Raw genomic sequence first — 18,108 nt, 5'->3', positions numbered from 1 at the left:
AAGGTGACTGTCACAGAGGATAAGATCAATACCTTGTTGAGGCAGGTGGTGTAAATGTTGAATCTTTCTGGCCTGGTTTATCTGCAAAGGCCCTGGCCAATGTCCACACTGAGGAGCTGCATTTGCAATGTCAGGGCTGGTGGGGGCGCTGCAGCAGCAGGTGCTGTGTCAGCAGGAGGTCCCTCCCCTCCCTCCCTCTGCCCCAGAGAAGAAAATGGAAACCAAGAATCCAAGGTTCAAGCATAGGCTTTGGTCTCTTTGACAGCTCTTAACATTTTCAATAAAAAGCGGAACTTTGGGGGCTGGGGAGGTGGCTCAAGCGGTAGCGCGCTCGCCTGGCATGCGTGCGGCCCGGGTTCGATCCTCAGCACCACATACCAACAAAGATGTTGTGTCCGCCGAGAACTAAAAAATAAATATTAAAAAAAAAAAAAATTCTTTCTCTCTCTCCTCTCTCACTCTCTCTTTAAAAAAAAAAATTCTCTCTCTCTCTCTAAAAAAAAAAAAAAAAAAAAAAAAAGCGGAACTTTGCTCTTTGCTAATTTAAAAAAAAAAAAAGGAAAGAAAGAAAGAAAAAAAATACCACCATGGACTGGAGAGTCTATAACATTAATCCATGAAAGTATTTCTAACATTCTTAAAACAGGCCCAAGAAGATTTGTGGATGACAAAACTCTCAGCATTATTCATGCAACCTGTGACCCACATCATGCATGTCCTGTCCCCCCACATCCCACATCCCACACCTCCCCCTGCCTGCATCCCACATTCCTACCAAATTCCCTTCGACTCTGGGTTCTGCAGTTCTCCAGGGTTAACTAGTTCTTGCACACGGACAGCCTAGGAGGCTTATTCTATCTAGGTTATTTTATCAGTAAAAACACGTATTAAAACTTCATCCAAAGTTTCGTCTCCTAAGCCCCCGGAGAAGGCTGAGCCATCAAAGACAGAGTTCAGAAAATGAAATAAGGAAAGTAAATCCAACTTACACAAGGCTCGCAAAACCAGTTATCTCGTTTTTGGCAAGCAGCTAGATAACATTCTGGACATACTTCAATTTCATTCATCTGTAAAACAAAAATACATTAGAATATGTCAACCAGGAGCCTCACATCTGGGAGGCCTTCATAAATGCTTGATGGGTTTGTTTGTTTTTTAAGTGTTTGTGCTTTTATTTGAATGTCCAGGGATTTTTTTTTTTTTTTTTTTTTTGGTGATTTGGCTGTTTGCTGGATTTGGTTTTTAAGACAGGGTTCTTGCTGTGTTGCCCAGGCTGTCCCAGACCCTGGGCTCAAGGGATCCTCCCACCCCTGAGGAGCTGGGACTGCAGGCTCACACACTTAGTCTGCTTCATGATTTTAATGATTTGGGCCACAGTGGGAATACCTGGGAAATAGACCCAACCTTGGCACCACCATCGCATTCTGGACCAAGGACACCCCAGGTACCCAGCCTGGACTCTGCCCCACAACAGCACATTCCCCACACGGGACCCAGAGCCACAGAAATCTGAACTGGCTTCAAAAGCTTCCGGAGACTTCCCTGCACTGGGTCTGCAGGCAGGTTCCTCACCCCTCCCCTGCCCCAGGAACTTGGCCAGGTCTGAGGCATTTTGGATGCTCACACCTGGGGGGTACAGCTCCCTGGACCAAGAGTTCCCAGGCCCCAAACACCAGTCATGCCAATTTGAGAAACTAACAATGAAACACCTCCCTGGACTCACCTCCCCTGGTACCAGCGCCGCTCTCCAAGCCCTTCCGGCTGCTCTGTCCCCCAACACACCATGCTCCACTTCATTTCTAATCACACCATCCCTACTTTATTTCCAGTGACAACAACCCAAAAACCCAACTTCTTTCCTGTCCCTTTCCTGCAGAAGACAGCACACAGTAACTTCCGGACTCAGAATGTACATCCAGGAAGCTCCTTGATCCAACTTCACTGCCACCGTTTCCTAGCTCAGTAACTTTAGGAAAAGATGCTCCATATTCCCTGATCCTCCCCTCTTCTTCGGAAAGAAAAGGGTGCCATCGGTACCCCACCGCAGGGTTAATAAAACACACAGAATGAGCCAGATGACACATATCCACACAAGGGAACAGCTGCCCAAGACTTGGGGAGCGGTGGCCTCCTGGGTGCTCGCTGAGGATCGGCTCAACAATGCCCAACGAGGGGAGATTTTTCTTACCACCATTTTTCAGGAGGAGAAAATGAGACCCCGAGAAGTTGAGGAACCTGTGCCAGGGTCCCAGCACCAAGGTGGCTGGGTCAGGGAGTAAACCCAGGCAACCAGACCCCAAAGCCCTGAAGCTCCCCCACTGCCTGGTGAGCTGCGGCTACTGTCTCCCACGACAGCAGCCCTGATTTTCTCTTTATCACCTTTCACCACTCCAGGGGCCACTTACTGAAAACCGACCGACTTCACAGGTGACCCAAGACATGAGTAAATGGAGGGAGCACCTCCTCCCACCCCACTCAGCTGCTGGGCTCTTCCAGAGGCACCACGTACACAGCCACCTGTCATCCAACAAAGGCAAACTGGTGACCACAGTGAGGGAAGACCACTCCCCGCTGTCTGCTCCCGAGCTGCTGTGTGAGGTGTAACAGCTCTTCTGGAAGACAACCGGGAAGCATCTACCTAGCCCTCTGCCCTGTTCACATCCTCCGACCTGGTCACTGCGTATCTAAACACTGTGCAAAGTGACCATCAGAAGCAGATGGGACACCCCAAGACGGAGGGGTAACGGCATGCATCGTCACCTTAGGTAAAGCGCTGTCACAAGTAGGTTCCACTCAAATGACAAAAAAATGTCCGTGGATACTACGCAGCCATGAAAAACTTGGTTCTTCCCATGTGTTCAATTACCCAGAAAATAGAAAGTACTCGAACTTCAAGTGAAAAGGCACTTTCTCTCTCGGTGGACACGCACAGAGGCATGTGCCTCGTGGAGGCTCCCCAGCCATCCCAGGCAGGTCCGCTTAGGAAGGAAGGGACAGACACACAAAGACGGGTCTCGGTTTGCTATTCTTACAGAGGGATCTGGTAAAGAACGCCGCCCCTCGTCGCTCTGGTTGCCATCTTGTCCCACCACACGGAGTCTCACAGCTCGCAGACCCACCAGGTCCAGCCCAGCCTGCGCGGGTCGTAGGACAGCCACTCCAGGACACCCCGGCCCCCCTACAGAACCTCTCACCGACTCCAAGCCACAGGCTGTGCAGCCAGGGCCAGACACAGCGAGCTCTAGTGACAACCAGGAAAAGAGCTCAGGACCCCGGCGGTGGCCAGGACCTCAGGGAGAAAACCACAGAGGAGCATCTCCTCCCTGAGGCCACCGGGAGGCAAAGGCGCCTCTCCTGTCGCCTTCACCTCCTTCAAGAGACGGGGACGCGGTCGGCCCCTCAACCAAGCCCACGGTGGCCACGGCCCCCCACCGCGCCTTCAGATCCCAGCACCCCGCTCTGGGCGCGTCTACGGGTCGGCGGGAAACACATACCTCGTGTTCACAGATTTTGATGACTACTTTTGCTATTTGCGTCAATTTGTGATTTCCTAGGGGAATAAGAAAATAGGATTAATTCTACCGGAAACACTGTAACACCCCACCTTGCAATTCGATGTCCCCTGACAACATTTGGCTCGCTTTCCTCCAGCAGCTGACCCAAGTTTCTGCTTTCTCATGTCAGTTCCGATTATTCGCCCTTCAAGACCAACCGGTCTTTGATGCCTCAAGGTCATCTCCCAAACCGAGCAACTGGTGTGGCTTTCCCCAGATCACGGATTAACATCTGAAAAAGGTTTTGATCTTCTACAGGCTCCAAAGTCCTGGAGAGAAGCCTTACTGTACCCGTCACCCCAGACTGCAGCAACCCAAGAAGGCGACAGGGACGTCACCACGTGGCTGGGCCAGGGGCTTCCAAAAGAGTCCTCCAGGAGCCACAGCAGCAAGCAGGGAAGAGCGTTCAAGCTCCATCATCAACTAAGCCAAGGTCAGGTTCTTCCACCAGGACACTCATAACAAAGCAGAGACCTGGACCGGTCTAACCCAAATCCTCATCTTTGCTCTAAAGCAGGGGATGAGGTGGTTAAAAAACCAGGCTTTCTTTGACCTAGATATCCAACTCCTGCGACCCACAAGCCCCGGGAGCTACCAACAGCAGCCTCTCCAAACAACCGGAGTCCCTGCTCCCCTCCCCCACCAGCCATCCCCAGGGCTGCTGGCCTTCTCCTCCCCTGACCCCACTCACTCACTCTCTCCCATGCTCAGTGGGCCTCTCTGTTCACCGCCCAGCGCCTCCCCTTTCTCCGGGAACTGCAGTATGCGGGCTCCTGCTCAGGGAGACCCCTGGAAGCTGGCTGAGGGTCTGCACTTGGCCACTCATAGGCAGAGAACAAGGGCAGACCCGCCCCCGGAGGAGTCACCTCTGGCGCCGAGATCAAGCCCATACAAACAGCGCCACTCGGGAATCTTGGTGATGCAGCCAGGGTCAGTAGAGAGCCCAGGACCTCCAATGGCCTGGGCCTCAGGGAAGGAGTCTTAGAGGCCGAGAGGCTGAGGCACAGGGAAGGCCAGGGAGGCAGAGGCAGGTGGAGGGTCAGCCGCAGGCACCACCCAGCACAAGCACAAGCTGACCTGCAGGCCAGGGCACCAGGTGGGCAGGACACGGAGAGACCCACCTGGCCAGAGGCAGACAGAAAAGAACCTTAAGGAAGGTGCCCAGAGGAGAATCAGATGGAAGTTCTCCTCCATCCTCCAAATCCACGAACACACAACTGTCAGCACTAGATCCAGCACATAAAGGGCTCCGGCAGTGAGCCACAGAGCGCAACAGCCCAGCTTCCGAGTGAACAGTCGGGGGTTTCACCCCAACACACAGATCACTGTGAGTACATGAAATGATGGCTCAGTCCCTGGCCATGGGGAGAAGGCAAATCAAAGCCCCTGGTGACACAGGAGACATTTCACGTCACCCAAGAACGGCCACGTCAAAAAGCCAGGCAGGGCCAGGATGTGGGACGCGGGACATCCCATGTCTGCCCGGGGAGCACACTGACATGAGCTCTGTGCACACACTGGGACAAGGGTGCTCAGGAAGCTAAGATGACCCGCTCGATGGTGCGGCACCAGACAGCCAAGAGCCTCGGGCACACCTGCCCAGACCACGGGCACCACAGGAGTCCCCAGCCCAAAGACGGAGACCACCGGAACGTCCACCATTAACCAGGGGAAGGGACCCACCGCGGCCTGCTGACCACGGAAGACATCACCTGGCAACTACAAAGGCACCATCCTCAGTCACGCCAAATCCCAACGCAGGCTGTGCGCCCCCACACGGAGAGCACCCCCAGCCCCGTCCATCTGGAACTCTAGGCCACAGAGGGAGAGCGGAGCTCCGGCAGAAACGGAGGTGGACTGCGAAGCCTCCACCTGACCTGAGGTGTGGCCCTGCGCGCTCGTCCAAGTCACTGAACGTGCTCATGAACCTGCGCATTTCCCTGACATTTACCTCCGTTCAGTTATGGAGTCTGGAGAGGACCGTCAGAGCCGCGCATCACGGACGTCGGCTCACGCCTTACCGTGCACGTCGCACTGGCCCCGTTCACACGCCACGGCCATGCGCACACAGTGTCCTCGGTCCCCTGAAGCCTGATGCTCCACTCTGCAGCCCGGTTCTTCGCGAGGGGCAGCAGAGTGCGCACCAGGCGCGGGGCACCCTCTCCGGACGCCGCGCGGCCACTCACCCCCGTTATAAATGATGCAGTTGTGCAAGATCCACTTGGCGTCAGCTAGGAAGGCCTCCGTGCAGCCGTACATTTTCTTTTTAGCGTTCTGGGAAGAAAAGCCACGGGGCACAGTAAGCAGTGGCTCCACACCACGCAGAACCACCTGCCCCTCACACCGTCCGCTCACCACCACTCATTTCCCATGATCCTATTATTGTGAGATCTATGACCCTATTTTAAAAAATGCACCACTGAATCCATCATAGGAACTTGAATTTTCTCATCTTAACGCTGCTGTCATTTGTTAAGAGGTTCCTTCCAAGAAGAGGTCGATTTCTCTATTTGTATTAATTATAAAGACAGGTCTCACATGAGCCTCCTGAAAACTCAAGGAAGCACACATCACCATCCCCACTTCACACAACGCTATGCCAACAGTGTGAAAGGTGCATCCTCCTCCTCTTTGGTGGGAAGAACCCAGGGGCACTCCACCACTCAGCCACATCCCCAGTCCTTCTTTTCATTTTTTATATCATTTTGAGTCTGGGTCTCACTAAGTTGCTGAGGCTGGCCTTGAATTTGTGATCCTCCTGCCTCAGCCTCCTGAGTCACTGGGATGTGGGGCGTGCACCAACACACCCAGCAATGTGTCCTCTTCATAGATACTTTTCATTACCTATATTGAGTTCATGGTTTGAGATCAGCACCACGGTGGTGTGCACAATCTAAAGTGTTAACAAATATAATTTTCAGCATGGAATTTAGCATGCACTCGGAAAAACACCTTCGGGCATTAACAAAATAGCCTTATCGGCTGAGAAGCCGATTCTAAGAAGCTACGTCCTTATTGCTAATCTGGAGGTTTCCCAGCTACTTAAACGTTCTCTTCTTCCTTCCTGCTGCTCTCATTAGCACCTCGGAAAGAAAGAGAAGAGCACGTAAGGCGCGAATCGATCAGATCGCTAATTCCTAGAAGTACGGCTCTTTCAGGTAGAAGCTGGAATCGCTCCCAGAAGAGCAGTGAGCATATCTCCCAGGACCCCCTCACCCCTGGAAGGACGTCACAGGGGAAAGGAAGTGAGCGGACCAAGAGTTCTTCTCTCCAAATAAAACTGATCTAACTTGGAAGTGAGGGGCTGCCTTGGCATCTCCACCCCCGGGGCCAGCACGGGAGGCTCTGCGGCGGAGGCCAACCTTTTCCAGTGTACAAAGGTCCATGGGGTGGAAAATATATTCTGCGTAGTCGGGATGCTGTTCCAAGGGAACGGGCTTCTGGAATGCATCTGTCTGTAAGAGAAAAGGTACATGCACAGGCCAGGAGACCACGCTTCAGCCAACACGGGACCGAGACGCTGAAGAGGACCTCTCCGAGACTGCCGGGAGGAGGCCGTGGGCAGCTCCACTGGCCACACCCCAGGCTGCCTGGATGTTGATAATCCTGGGCCCAGGTGAACTGGTGGGGGTTTTGTTATTTGCTTCGCTATCAACATACACCCAAGTAGCAGGTTCTGTCCCCTTCCAGTGAGGCTGAGAGTCCCCACACCCCAGAGGGACTCATCACCAGAACTGACTTGGGGGGAAATGTGTTCACACCTAAAGATGACACATCAGACAAAGTCTCTTGGGTGCCCACAGATGTTCCTGATGCGATGGGAAATCTAGACAGTGAGATTTCTTTCCTCTTTTCAGAGGTCAAATTGCCCTCAGTACAAGAAGTGGGCCAAAAGTCTTTCCCTGCACCCAGCTCTAACTTGACTCAGCTCAAGATGGCTGGGTGGTATTTACTTAGCAATTTCTTTCTTTTTAAATCCAAAGATTTAATTAAATACCAATTATACCCCGGCAAAGAATCGGGACAGATTTCCTTTTGCAATCACCTGTGTTCACTTCAATCCAGAAGGAAAAGTTTGACCACTGTAAATTTAAAAAATGCTCCAGAGCAGGGGTATGGCTCACGGGAAAGGCACTTGCCTGGCATGTGCCAGGCCCCGGGTTCCAGAATGGAGGTTTCAACAAAATCAGCGACTTTACGTCAAACAGAGCGAGAAAGTAAAGCTTTCTTCTATTTGTCCTTTGGTTTAAAACTTGACAGAGTTGACAAATCTACATACTCCGTTCTTTTTGTAAATAGTCGTCACGTTCAATCACTCCACAGTAAAAAAAAAAAAAAAAATTAAAGATAAAAAGAAAAAAAAGAATAAAAGCAAGACTTTTTAAGAAAAAAAAAAAAAAAAGATTTTTTCTTTTTTTAATGGTTCCAAGGATTGAACCCAGGGCCTCATAGATACTAGGCAAGCTCCATCCCTGGCCCAAGATTTTTGTTTTTTAACTAAACTAAAGCTGCTAGCACAGCTTTGCTTCCATCGATTGAGATTTGATTCAAGAGATAAATAGGTAACTAATTCAATATCTAATTGGCACATCTTCAATTTCTTCATCATAACAAATTTCAGAATCTCTCAAAGCAAACTTTTATTTGTTTAAAGAAACAAAACCCCGGTGGTCACTCTAAGCAGTGAGATACTCGGCTCCTGCATATGCCCTTGACTTAGAAAGCAAACCCAAGGACAACACAGAGGGTGCTCTGGGCAAATCAGAAAGGAGGGACCCATCCTTCAGTTTCTTTAGATTCATCTGGAGGGAGACAGAGTCCTAATATGTCCACTGTATCATCATATTATTTTTGACAGAAGACATCCCTCTGCCATTTTCCTGAAAACTATCATAACAATAACAGACACACCTAGGGTATGGCGGGCCCTCCCAGCAGGGTGCCATGTGAAGGCACAGCCAAGCCTGGCAGCCTTGCTGTCATACAGTTTCCAAAAGTAGCAAAGGCTGTGCAGCAGGACTCATTTCACAATTGACGGAACTAACCGAATTCTCACCCATTATGGAAATCTCCCTGGTTCCACACCAGACCTCAGTTATAAATAAACTGGGACGCCCTCCTCTCCCGGAAGCGGAATTCCACCCAGGCTGAGGGAAGGAGCACACAGCCGTCAGGGCCAGGGGGCTGTGAAGTTCTGCTTCTCAACCCACCAGGACTTTAAGGCCCCGCTGACGACTGGACCTGGTGGGGACACAGAGAGCTCACTGAAGGGCACCGTACCTGACGTTCACTTGACAGATTTAAAATGGGGACACACAAGACAAGTCCACAGAGCCCGGAGAGGGATCTGAAAAGCAAAGCCGACGAGCCACGCGGAAAGCTGCTAACAGAACTAAAGAGTCTTATCTTCATTTACGCTTACACCGGTGGACCGATCCTCTTACCCCTGGCTGTTTCATTTTCTGAATGGCAAACTTGAGCAGGTAGGAGAGCTGTTCAATGGTGAGCATTGTCATGGCTTTGCTCTGGGTCTCGATGCACTCTGCTACTGTAATCTTCTACGAGTCAAAAATCATACACACACATCCGGTTAGAAAAAAGAAAATCACAGAGCCACGGGTTTATTCTCCTTCTACTTTTTCTTTTCTTTCTTTTTTTTTTTTTTAAACATACATAAAAAGAGATTCCCATCTAAATGTGAATAGCTGTTTCCCTTGGCAAGGACTCCAATCTACCAGACCAAAATATACTGGATCTGTGGGTAGACATTAGAAAGCAACCAGCCCACTGACTACCTTACAAGGAAGTGTCTCCAGCTCAGGGAGACGGCAGGATCTGGGGGAGGTGGGGGGAGATGGGAATCTGGAAAAGCACCCTTATCCCAACCTCGGTTCTCAAGAAGGGGATGTGAACGGGAAGGTCACGATGCATTCGGGGAGGGATCTCCTCCCAAGATGAACTTTCATCAGCTGCTTATCTCGAGCCTCTTGAGACTCAGAGCTATCGTGCAGGAACGTGGCCCAGCACTGTCTGATGGCAAGAGACAGGCTCCCTGCAGGAAGAACCCGGGGGTGGGAGTGGACTGATAATTAATAGGACTCCATTGCTCATCAGCACTGATGTGAACTCCCTTGGGATTCATGGGCACATTTCCAAAGGGCAGAATCTACCTGTCTGTCCACACAGGCAAGAGATGTCATTTCACAAGGGAAAGTCCCATCAAAGAGGAGACAGAGAGAAATGATGGAAAGTGGATTCTGCCGTGGGACTGTGATACCATATCTCCGGGATTCAAGGGCCCATGTCCCGGCAACCTAAGTCATGAAGTGTTCCTCAGCCATCTGTGAAAGGAGCGCCGATAAGTTTTCTTGGATAATCTGGACTGTTTCCACTCTTCACTTCTCTGGGAACGCTCAGATGTGTCTGGCTGGTTGTTGAGGAGAAGGACCACCCCAGAGTCACTAGGAAGTTAGAAAGGCTGCAGATGCACGCCTCTCATCCCTGGGCTACCAGAGCCTGAAGAGCTAGTCTTGCCAGCAGTCTGCCTTACGTAGGGCGACCCTGGAAGAAAATCAGGCTGTGGATCGTGCACGCAGAACTCCTGATGGTTTAAATTCCAGTTGGATGCTGGGCTGCACCCAAGGAGAACACTCGGGTTACATGCCCAACTGTCCCTCACTCCCTCACCCCCTGCTCCCTCCGCCTGGCTGGCACCACCTGAAAGTGCTACATGAAGCCCTTGGGAAGCCTTTGTTGCACAGGAACTGCGGATGGGAAGCTCACCCTGAGGTCAGGGTAAATCCGCTGGAGAATGAGGATAAAATCCTTCTACTTGACAAAGAGATGCCAGAAGTGTCTTCCTCTTAGACTAGGACTCTTGTCTACCACACATGCCCCTGGAGCCCACCTAGGGCCTTGAGGGGGACACGTGGCCTCGGGATGAGATGGAAAGGGCCTGACTGGGCACCAGCTGGGCCTGGCCCCATCTCTGGGCCCTTCCCACACCTGCAGACCATAAACCCCACCGCTTCAGGCACAGTCCAAAGGAGCTCTCCCTGCAGAGGAGGCGTCCCAGGGAACCACCACCTGTTCTGCAATGGGATGAAACAAATGGGAACAGTCGCTTAGGCCCCAAGGACACCGGTGGAGGTTCCAGGTCGCGCTCTAGGTGTAGCAGAACAAGATCTGGCTCCAAACACAGGCGGGCAGGCTGGGCAACGCCCAGCCCACCTCTGTCTCCGTGGAAGAGTGACCAAGGGAACCAGCAGCCACCTTCCAGCCCTTTCGGAAGCAGAGTGCATCCCAGGGTCGTCACCAGACGGACTCGATGCCTGATTTCTTTTCACCTATTTTCTCTTTTCCTCCTTCCCCTGCACAGAAGTGGTGGCAGGGACACTATCTGTGACTTGTTTTCTTCTCCACAGAAAACATCCGGGCAGCCCCGCCTCGGCTCCCCAGATGCGTCTTCATGTGAGATCTGAGGCCAACGTGCCTAGGGATCCAAGAGACATTCTACTCTAAATGACTTTCAGATGACTCTTCTTTTCAGCATCCGAAAGAGCCTCCTAGTCCAGAATGGCCAAGAACAGATGCCGCCTCAGAACCCTGCAGGTCCAGGGACTGGTCTAATAAGAGCGGGAGCTTGGCTTCGGGCAGCTCTCGGCTACCCACGAAGCCGACGCTGCCTTCACTGCTCCCCTGCTCTGCCCAGGCCGCACCCCTGCCCGGAAGGTTCCCCCAGACAGCGGCAGGGCCCACCTCCATCAGCTCCTTCTCAAATCTCAGAGGGGCCTTCCAGGCCTGGACATTTAAAATGGAATGCCCTGTGGCTCCTGAACTCCCTACTCCCCATCTTCAATTTGCACCTCTCTTCAAACTCATTATTTCTAACTTTATTTTCACTTCTGTCCTTTTCTGTTAAAAGGAAAGTGATCTGTGCCTACTTTTCTGAGCACTCTCCGATCTCCCTTAGAAATACTTGTTGCATGAAAGAAAGACTCAGATGGCACGGCCACCACCCAGAACACAGGCCCCAAACTGGGCGTCCCAGGTCGGCGGCAGCTGCTGCTGATCCCATGACGCAGCAGGGCACACCCAAGAGAAGCTGCGCGAGAGCGTTTCAGACCGTGGGAACTGTCAACGGGCTCAAAAGTTAACGTGCAAGACGTGCATTCCAGAAGGAGCAGACAGCGGCAGAGCTCGAAGCGATTCAAAGACTCGAGAAGAACCCAGACAATATTCCCTGCGATCACTTCTCCAAGAGCTGCAGGACCGCAGCCAGGGGCAGATGCTGGACCAAAAGGGGGGTGGCCAGGACAGAGCGGGTGGGAGGCAAGAAATGTCTCTTTTCCCCTTATCTGGAATATTGGAAAGTTTGTAAGTCAAAGGAAGAGAAGAGAGAGGAAACGAAGCAGGTAATGTATTCATTCGTTGGGAACTAACCTCACATTCAGGACAAAACCAGTCCCCCTCTGGTTCCGATGTCAGTCTCAGACACTTAGCGTGATAAACCCGGGGACAGAGCTCACAGCAAAGGACTTGGCCTTCCCGGTGACAAACCCAGCAGTAGAAATCATTCCGTCCATCCTGCGGTACAACATCAACAGGGTCTGTGGTGAGTGGCTGCTTCATATAGTAAAACGGACCATGTCTTAGTTCTGACTGAAATGTAGGCAAGAAAGACAGGTTTGGTTTCAAAACAAATGTGCATTCTCAACAGGAATTTGAACAAGTACATCAATAACAACACAAGAAAATCACAGCATTTCCCATCTGCTAAACAGTCGAGCTAGCTGCGGTTCCTCTACTGCTCACAACATGAGCAGGTCATGGGGTAACTACGAGGGTCTTTCCTCCCTCCCATTTTAAAAGGCCACAGACTGAACACTAGTGTCTCAGAGTCACCAGGCGGCCCTGGCCTACGTAGGTACAAATTTTAACTACCGCTAAACAGCCGCATGACCTTGGACGGGTCTCCCCACCTCTGGGCCTCAGTTTTCTCATCTGTAAAATGAAAGTGAGGTACCTACCATCACGGGATTATGGGGCTGTGTTCAAATGAGAGGACAGAATGTATGGAATTAACACGGTGCCACCATCACCAATGTCGTCCCCATGGTTAAGAGCCCAACGTACACAAGTTCACGTTTACAAAGCCAACAGAAGTGTGCAATCTGCCCTGGGAGTCTTCATACTATAGGCACTTAGAGAATATAGCAATTGGATTCGAGGGACCAAAAAATGATCTTCCATTTTTAAGGCCACCCCCAAGGCACAAAGTTGTGAGCCAACAAGAACCTTCCTCTTGAACACTTGAGGCCCCTGGAGTTGCCAGAGAACCTCAGCCTTCATTACAAACAACTCAGGAAGATGACTTGGTGGCAGGTCCAGGGACACCAGAAATACAGGAAAGCCATCCTCCAGGCACATTAAATCACTCAGAAGAAACTCATTAGGAAAACCGCCATCACCCTCCAATATGGAATCCTATTTAAATCTATGATCCAGTCCACGGGGAGCATCAAACAGCCCCGGTAACTAGCGGAGTGATCGAGAAAGCTTGGCGCACAACTGTAACCCCAACTTGGGAGGCTGAGGCAGGAGGACAGCCTGGGCAACTTAGTGAGACCCTGTCTCAAAAAACTTGTTTTAAAAAGGGCTGGGGCCAGGTGTGGTGGCACACACCTATAATCCCAGGAGCCTCAGGAGGCTGAGGCAGGACGATCACAAGTTCAAAGCCAGGTCAGCTACCTAGCAAGGCCCTCAGGACTAGTGAGACCCTGTCTCAAAATAAAACATAAAAAGGGGGGGGGTGGGGATACAGCTCAGTGGGTAGAGTATTTGCCTTGCATGCAAATATGGTTCAATCCCCAGCACCATAAATAAATAAAGCACAAGAAAGGATAGGGATGTGGCTCAGCTTTCAGCACCCCTGGGTCCCATCCCCACTACCAAAAAATAACAACGATAATAAAACAGGAAGAGTCCAGTGTGACCTCGAACCTCCCTTACTTGCAACCACATCTACCGTCAAATACAAGCTGGATCTTTTTTGGTCTTGTTTTTGTTTCCTTGGTGCTGGGGACTGAGCAGAAGGCAGGTGACTGATCCTTCAGCATGAAGTGTCTCTCACACCCTGTCACTATCCCACCCCACTGTCCCGGGTGGCTGTCCCCAGAGGACAGGGGCAGCTGGGCTGGTCCAGTCTCCAGACTCCCTCCTCTCCTGGAGCAGCCCTGGGTGCCGAGAACCAGCTGCCTGATTAATCGCCTGTCAATCAGATCCTTTCCTAATCTGCTGCTTGTAAGTGTTACCTGCTCCATAAAAATAATCTGACAACATGGAACACTTTTAAAAGGAAAAGCAAATCATTTCAGGCAAAATGAGTTATGATTTTCTCTTCCCCACAGGGAAGCAGGCAGGTTACAGCCTGGGATATCATGGGACAGTTACAGGTCCTGAGAGCACATGTTCTCATTCTCTGCCCTTCCACGGGCTGGCATGACAAGCAGAGTGGGAAAGACCCTTCCGCTGACTTCTGGAATGTCTTTGTGCACACCAAGAGGCGGCAAACACTTTCTACAAAGAGGTGAGCCTGGCAGGCCACTCAGTCTCTACTGACAGTGCTCAGCTCTGGCCGTGCAGTGCAGCCACAGAGCTGTGTGCCAATAAAACTTTATAAAAACAGGCTCCTGGGCCACAGGCAGCAGTCGCCAACACCTCGTCTACATCCACCCGAGAACAGGTGCTCTGGACCTGCACTTGTGTGGTGGAGGGGAGGCCACGAGTTCACATGCCTGCAGAGGCCACTCAGGTGGCACAGAGGAGTGACAGCACCGTGCATCAGCTTTTGTCCTGCATTTGCAAAGGAGTGGAGCTGACTGCAAAGCCCGTGAGAGTCACACAGCCCTGGAACCAGCCGGACCCCGGAGTGGGGAACCCTCACCAGCCTGGACGTGAGGGGAGGGTGGGCAGAGCCCACGCCAACCTGTGGGGTCCCCACCAACTGTTCCAGCGGTTAATATGCTGCCTACTCCAAGCAAGGACTGCCGTGAGAAGCGCTCGTTTGTGTTTTTGTGGGTTAAGGTTTTTCTGTTTTATTTTATTATTTTTTGGTAGTGGGGAGGGAACCCAGGGAACCCACCTATATGGGAGGCAATAGCTCTACCACTGAGCTACGTCCCCAGCCCCAAATAAAGTATTTTAAAGTTCTTCTTAAAATCCCCGCCCTGGGGTAGGTGTGCTCCACCAGTAATCCCAGAGGCTCAGGAAGCTGAAGCAGGAGGATCCCAAGTTCAAAGCCAGCCTCAGTAACTCAGCGAGGCCCTAAGCAAGTCAGGGAGACCCTGTCTCTAAATAAAATATTAAAAATGGCTGGGTATGATATGGCTCAGTGGTTAGGCGTCCCTGGATTCAATTCCCAATACCAAAAAAAATAAAAATAAATTTTTTTTAAAACTCCCCCTGGGGATACAGCTCAGTAGTAGAGCAAATGTTCAGCCTTCAGAAGGCCCTGGGTCTGATGAATACCACCACAGAAAGAAAAAAGTAAAGAAAAAAAAAAAAAAAAGAACAGAAAGCCTCCCTCTAAAAGTCCTGAGTTCCCAATATGTGAAAAAGAGACAAAAAAGTGCTGCACTTAAACTTGGCTCAGCTCTTGATAATAACAGGTCTCCATCAAAAATGGAAATGCCGTGACCTGGAAGGATCCTGTGTCCAAGAGGAGCACCTCCCCCACCTGTGGATACTGGAGAGGACAGGAAGTGTGCTCAGGCCCTGTGTCCCCCGCCCTGGCCCTGCTGTGCCCATGGCCGAGCGCCTTCTGCATCCATGAGTTCCCACCCTGTGTCAGGCCCTGAGGTGACAACAGTCCTGCACATTGGCTCCTTCTCTGAGGCTGCTAGTCCAAAGCGGGGGACACCAACTTACAGACACATCAGTTGGTCATGAGGTTTCTGTGCCACAGAAACGGTCTTCACACAGGGTAAGAGCAAAGCAGCAAAGACCCCAGTGGATTAGCTTCCAGAGAAAGGACTGTGAGCAAATCCTTAGAGGACAGTGGGGACTCCCACAGTGGGTGTGCGTGGGTGTGCATGGGTGTGCATGGGTGCACAGGCAGAGGGAAGGGACAGGAAAGGACAGCTTCTGGCCAGGAAGGACATCTGCTCTCAGGACTCCCTGGGAACTGGGAAGGGAGTGCTGCTCAGGAAGCCAAACTGTGGTTTAATGAAGGCTGAGGGTTATCTGGCCGCTCTGAGATGGCTAATAGCTCTGAGATGGCTCCGGGGAGACTGCAGCAGGTCCTCACCAGCTTCTGGGACAGAAGGAGCAATTCAATCTCTATGTTTTCAACTGTAAAATGTGACGCACACGGCCCTTCCTGGCACAAACATTCAGACTGACACAAATGTTTGCCACAGCAGGTGACCTGGGGCAAACACTGCTTCGGTATCATCATCAACACTTTTTTTATTTCCAAGAGCCCCTGGAAACACACGAGGGACCCCCAGTTGCTCCTCCTCCGATGGGATCCTAACTGGCAAGGCAGCTACCAGCCCCAGGCGGCCACGTCACTTGAAACAGAAAAGACCAAGTTGCTCCCTGACACTGGTCGATCTCGAGGGCTCACGAGCAGCAGACCGCGGAGCCTAGGACACTGCCACAGAAACAGCCTGCCTCCCAGGAGGAACGTCAACTCATACTCTGCTCTTGCCCTGTCCGCGAGCTCCAAGAGTCTCCATGACTGCCCCGGGGCCCGAGCAGCACGCCAGGGCGCCCAATTCCGTGAACGAGGAAACCAGACTCCCAGAGGTCCTCGTGCCCACAGTCACAGGCCTGAGGCAGAGCTGGCAGTTCACTCTATAATTCTGAGAATGAAAATAGACTTGCGCTCAGACACACGCCTCTCCCAGGCCGGGCACTTAACCGTGAAGGCAGCAACCTCGTCTGATGCCACCCTCCATCCCAGGGCCCACTCCAGGGCCCGTCAGTGCACAGAACAGACGAGCGGGTCGCCAGGAACCGCAGCCCAAGAACCACTCAAGGACCCCTGACCTCGCAGTCCACACAGGGGTGGACGCCTCCGCCAGTGGGTCCACAGTGCTCTCACGTCCCCTATTTGGAATGTCTAAGCTGCACTAGAGAATTTTAGAGCCGGAAGGCTCCCGAGATGAGACCCAGGATGGGGAAGAGGATTCCCAGCCTCTGACAGTCCTGCCAGCCCAGGGGACGGGGAGCCTGTGCTCAGGAGAAGGGGAGGGGACCCTTGGGCCATGCCTCTACCAGGGGCCCACACCCTTCATTTTACAGATGAGAAAACGAGATGGGCAGGGAGCTGTGTCGCCCAGCACTGGTCAGCAGGGGAGATCCTCAGGCCACCGGGAAAACAGTCCTCAGAGCAGGGAGAAGCCCCAGCCCCGAGAACAATAGCCTCATCTCCTCTGGGTCACTGCTCTGTCCCCAAACAGATCTGAGAACCCGCTGGACACCTCACACAGCCCCTCTGAGCTGCCCTTTCTGCACATGCAAATGGCAGGCAGCGCCAGGGCAGCCTGCTGAACAGATGCCAAGCCCGCCCCGAGGAACGGAGCACGGCTGCCCGCTGGCGGCCCATGCCACGCCGCGCCCAGCCGCGGCCTTACCTGCTCCTTGCTGTTGCTGCTCAGTAAGCCGGGCTTCTTTTTCTTTTTAATGGGGCTTGTAGAGGTGTCCTGCGGCGAGTGGCCATTGGAAGAATGTGGGGGGCTGGGGAACTTTCTTTTCTGGGCTGTTCTGTCTGCAGAGCCAGGATCTGAAAGAGACACACGGGAGCACACGCTTTAAAGCACCAGGGTGGCCAGGGTCCCACAGGAGGGTGAGTGTGATGGGGTGCATTTTCCCCCAAACTCAAGGTCATTTGCAAGTATACTCCTCCTCCTAGAATATACCTGTTGTCCAAGGTCAAGGTCAAACAGTCTTTCTTCGATGTGCGTGACTTTTTGGAGGGGGAGGGTACTATGGATTTAACCCAGGAGCCCTCTGCCACGGAGCTACATCCCCAACCCTTTTTTAAAATTTTATCTTGAGACAGGGTCTTGCCCAGGCTGACCTTGACCTTGTGATCCTCCTGCCTCAGCCTCCCAATGAGCTGGGATTACAGGCATGAACCACCACTCTCCACTCCTACGTGATATCTTTATGAAATCTTGGTTGGTTGCCAAAACAAAAAAAGTTCAGGGCCCACAGGCCGTGACGACACCAGATAAAGTGAGCAAGGATCCCACGTCGATCCCACGTCGATCCCACGTCGATCCCACGTCGGGGTGAGAATGAGCCTCCACCCGGCACACTCATCACCGTTCCCGACTGTGTCCCTGTTGACAAGGCCGCAACCAAGCTCCTAGGAGGCGTCACATAGGCACCCGCGCTGTTCACATGCCCAAGAACTTCATTTCCACACCCACAAAAATGGCCAATCAGGAAACGATGAAAGGCAGGTCACCAAGGCCACACACCAGGGCAACGACAGCACCTTGCTCTGTGCAGAAAAGGAGCGCTGCTGTGTACGCTCACAGCT

At 52.1% G+C, this 18,108-nt stretch overlaps 1 protein-coding gene across 8 annotated transcripts in view; it reads right to left on the bottom strand.

Annotated features, from left to right (window-relative positions):
- The window catches only part of Zmynd8 (zinc finger MYND-type containing 8), a 97,447-nt gene that overhangs the window by 48,941 nt on the left and 30,398 nt on the right, over nt 1-18,108 (bottom strand). For 6 of the 8 annotated variants that reach the window (XM_077799386.1, XM_077799389.1, XM_077799391.1 and 3 more), the window contains 7 exons: nt 17,195-17,343; nt 11,997-12,215; nt 8,999-9,112; nt 6,917-7,009; nt 5,741-5,828; nt 3,495-3,550; nt 990-1,067 (listed from right to left, as the gene is read on the bottom strand). In XM_077799386.1, the coding sequence (XP_077655512.1) occupies nt 990-1,067; nt 3,495-3,550; nt 5,741-5,828; nt 6,917-7,009; nt 8,999-9,112; nt 11,997-12,215; nt 17,195-17,343 (797 nt within the window). The remainder of the gene's footprint in view (nt 1-989; nt 1,068-3,494; nt 3,551-5,740; nt 5,829-6,916; nt 7,010-8,998; nt 9,113-11,996; nt 12,216-17,194; nt 17,344-18,108) is intronic. The other 2 variants (XM_077799390.1, XM_077799393.1) reach the window with 1 other exon arrangement.

This window comes from Urocitellus parryii, chromosome 6 (assembly GCF_045843805.1).
Source record: "Urocitellus parryii isolate mUroPar1 chromosome 6, mUroPar1.hap1, whole genome shotgun sequence".
Lineage (NCBI taxonomy): Eukaryota > Metazoa > Chordata > Mammalia > Rodentia > Sciuridae > Urocitellus > Urocitellus parryii.
Note: the sequence above shows the minus strand (reverse complement) of the source record. Positions and strands in the feature narration are given on the sequence as shown.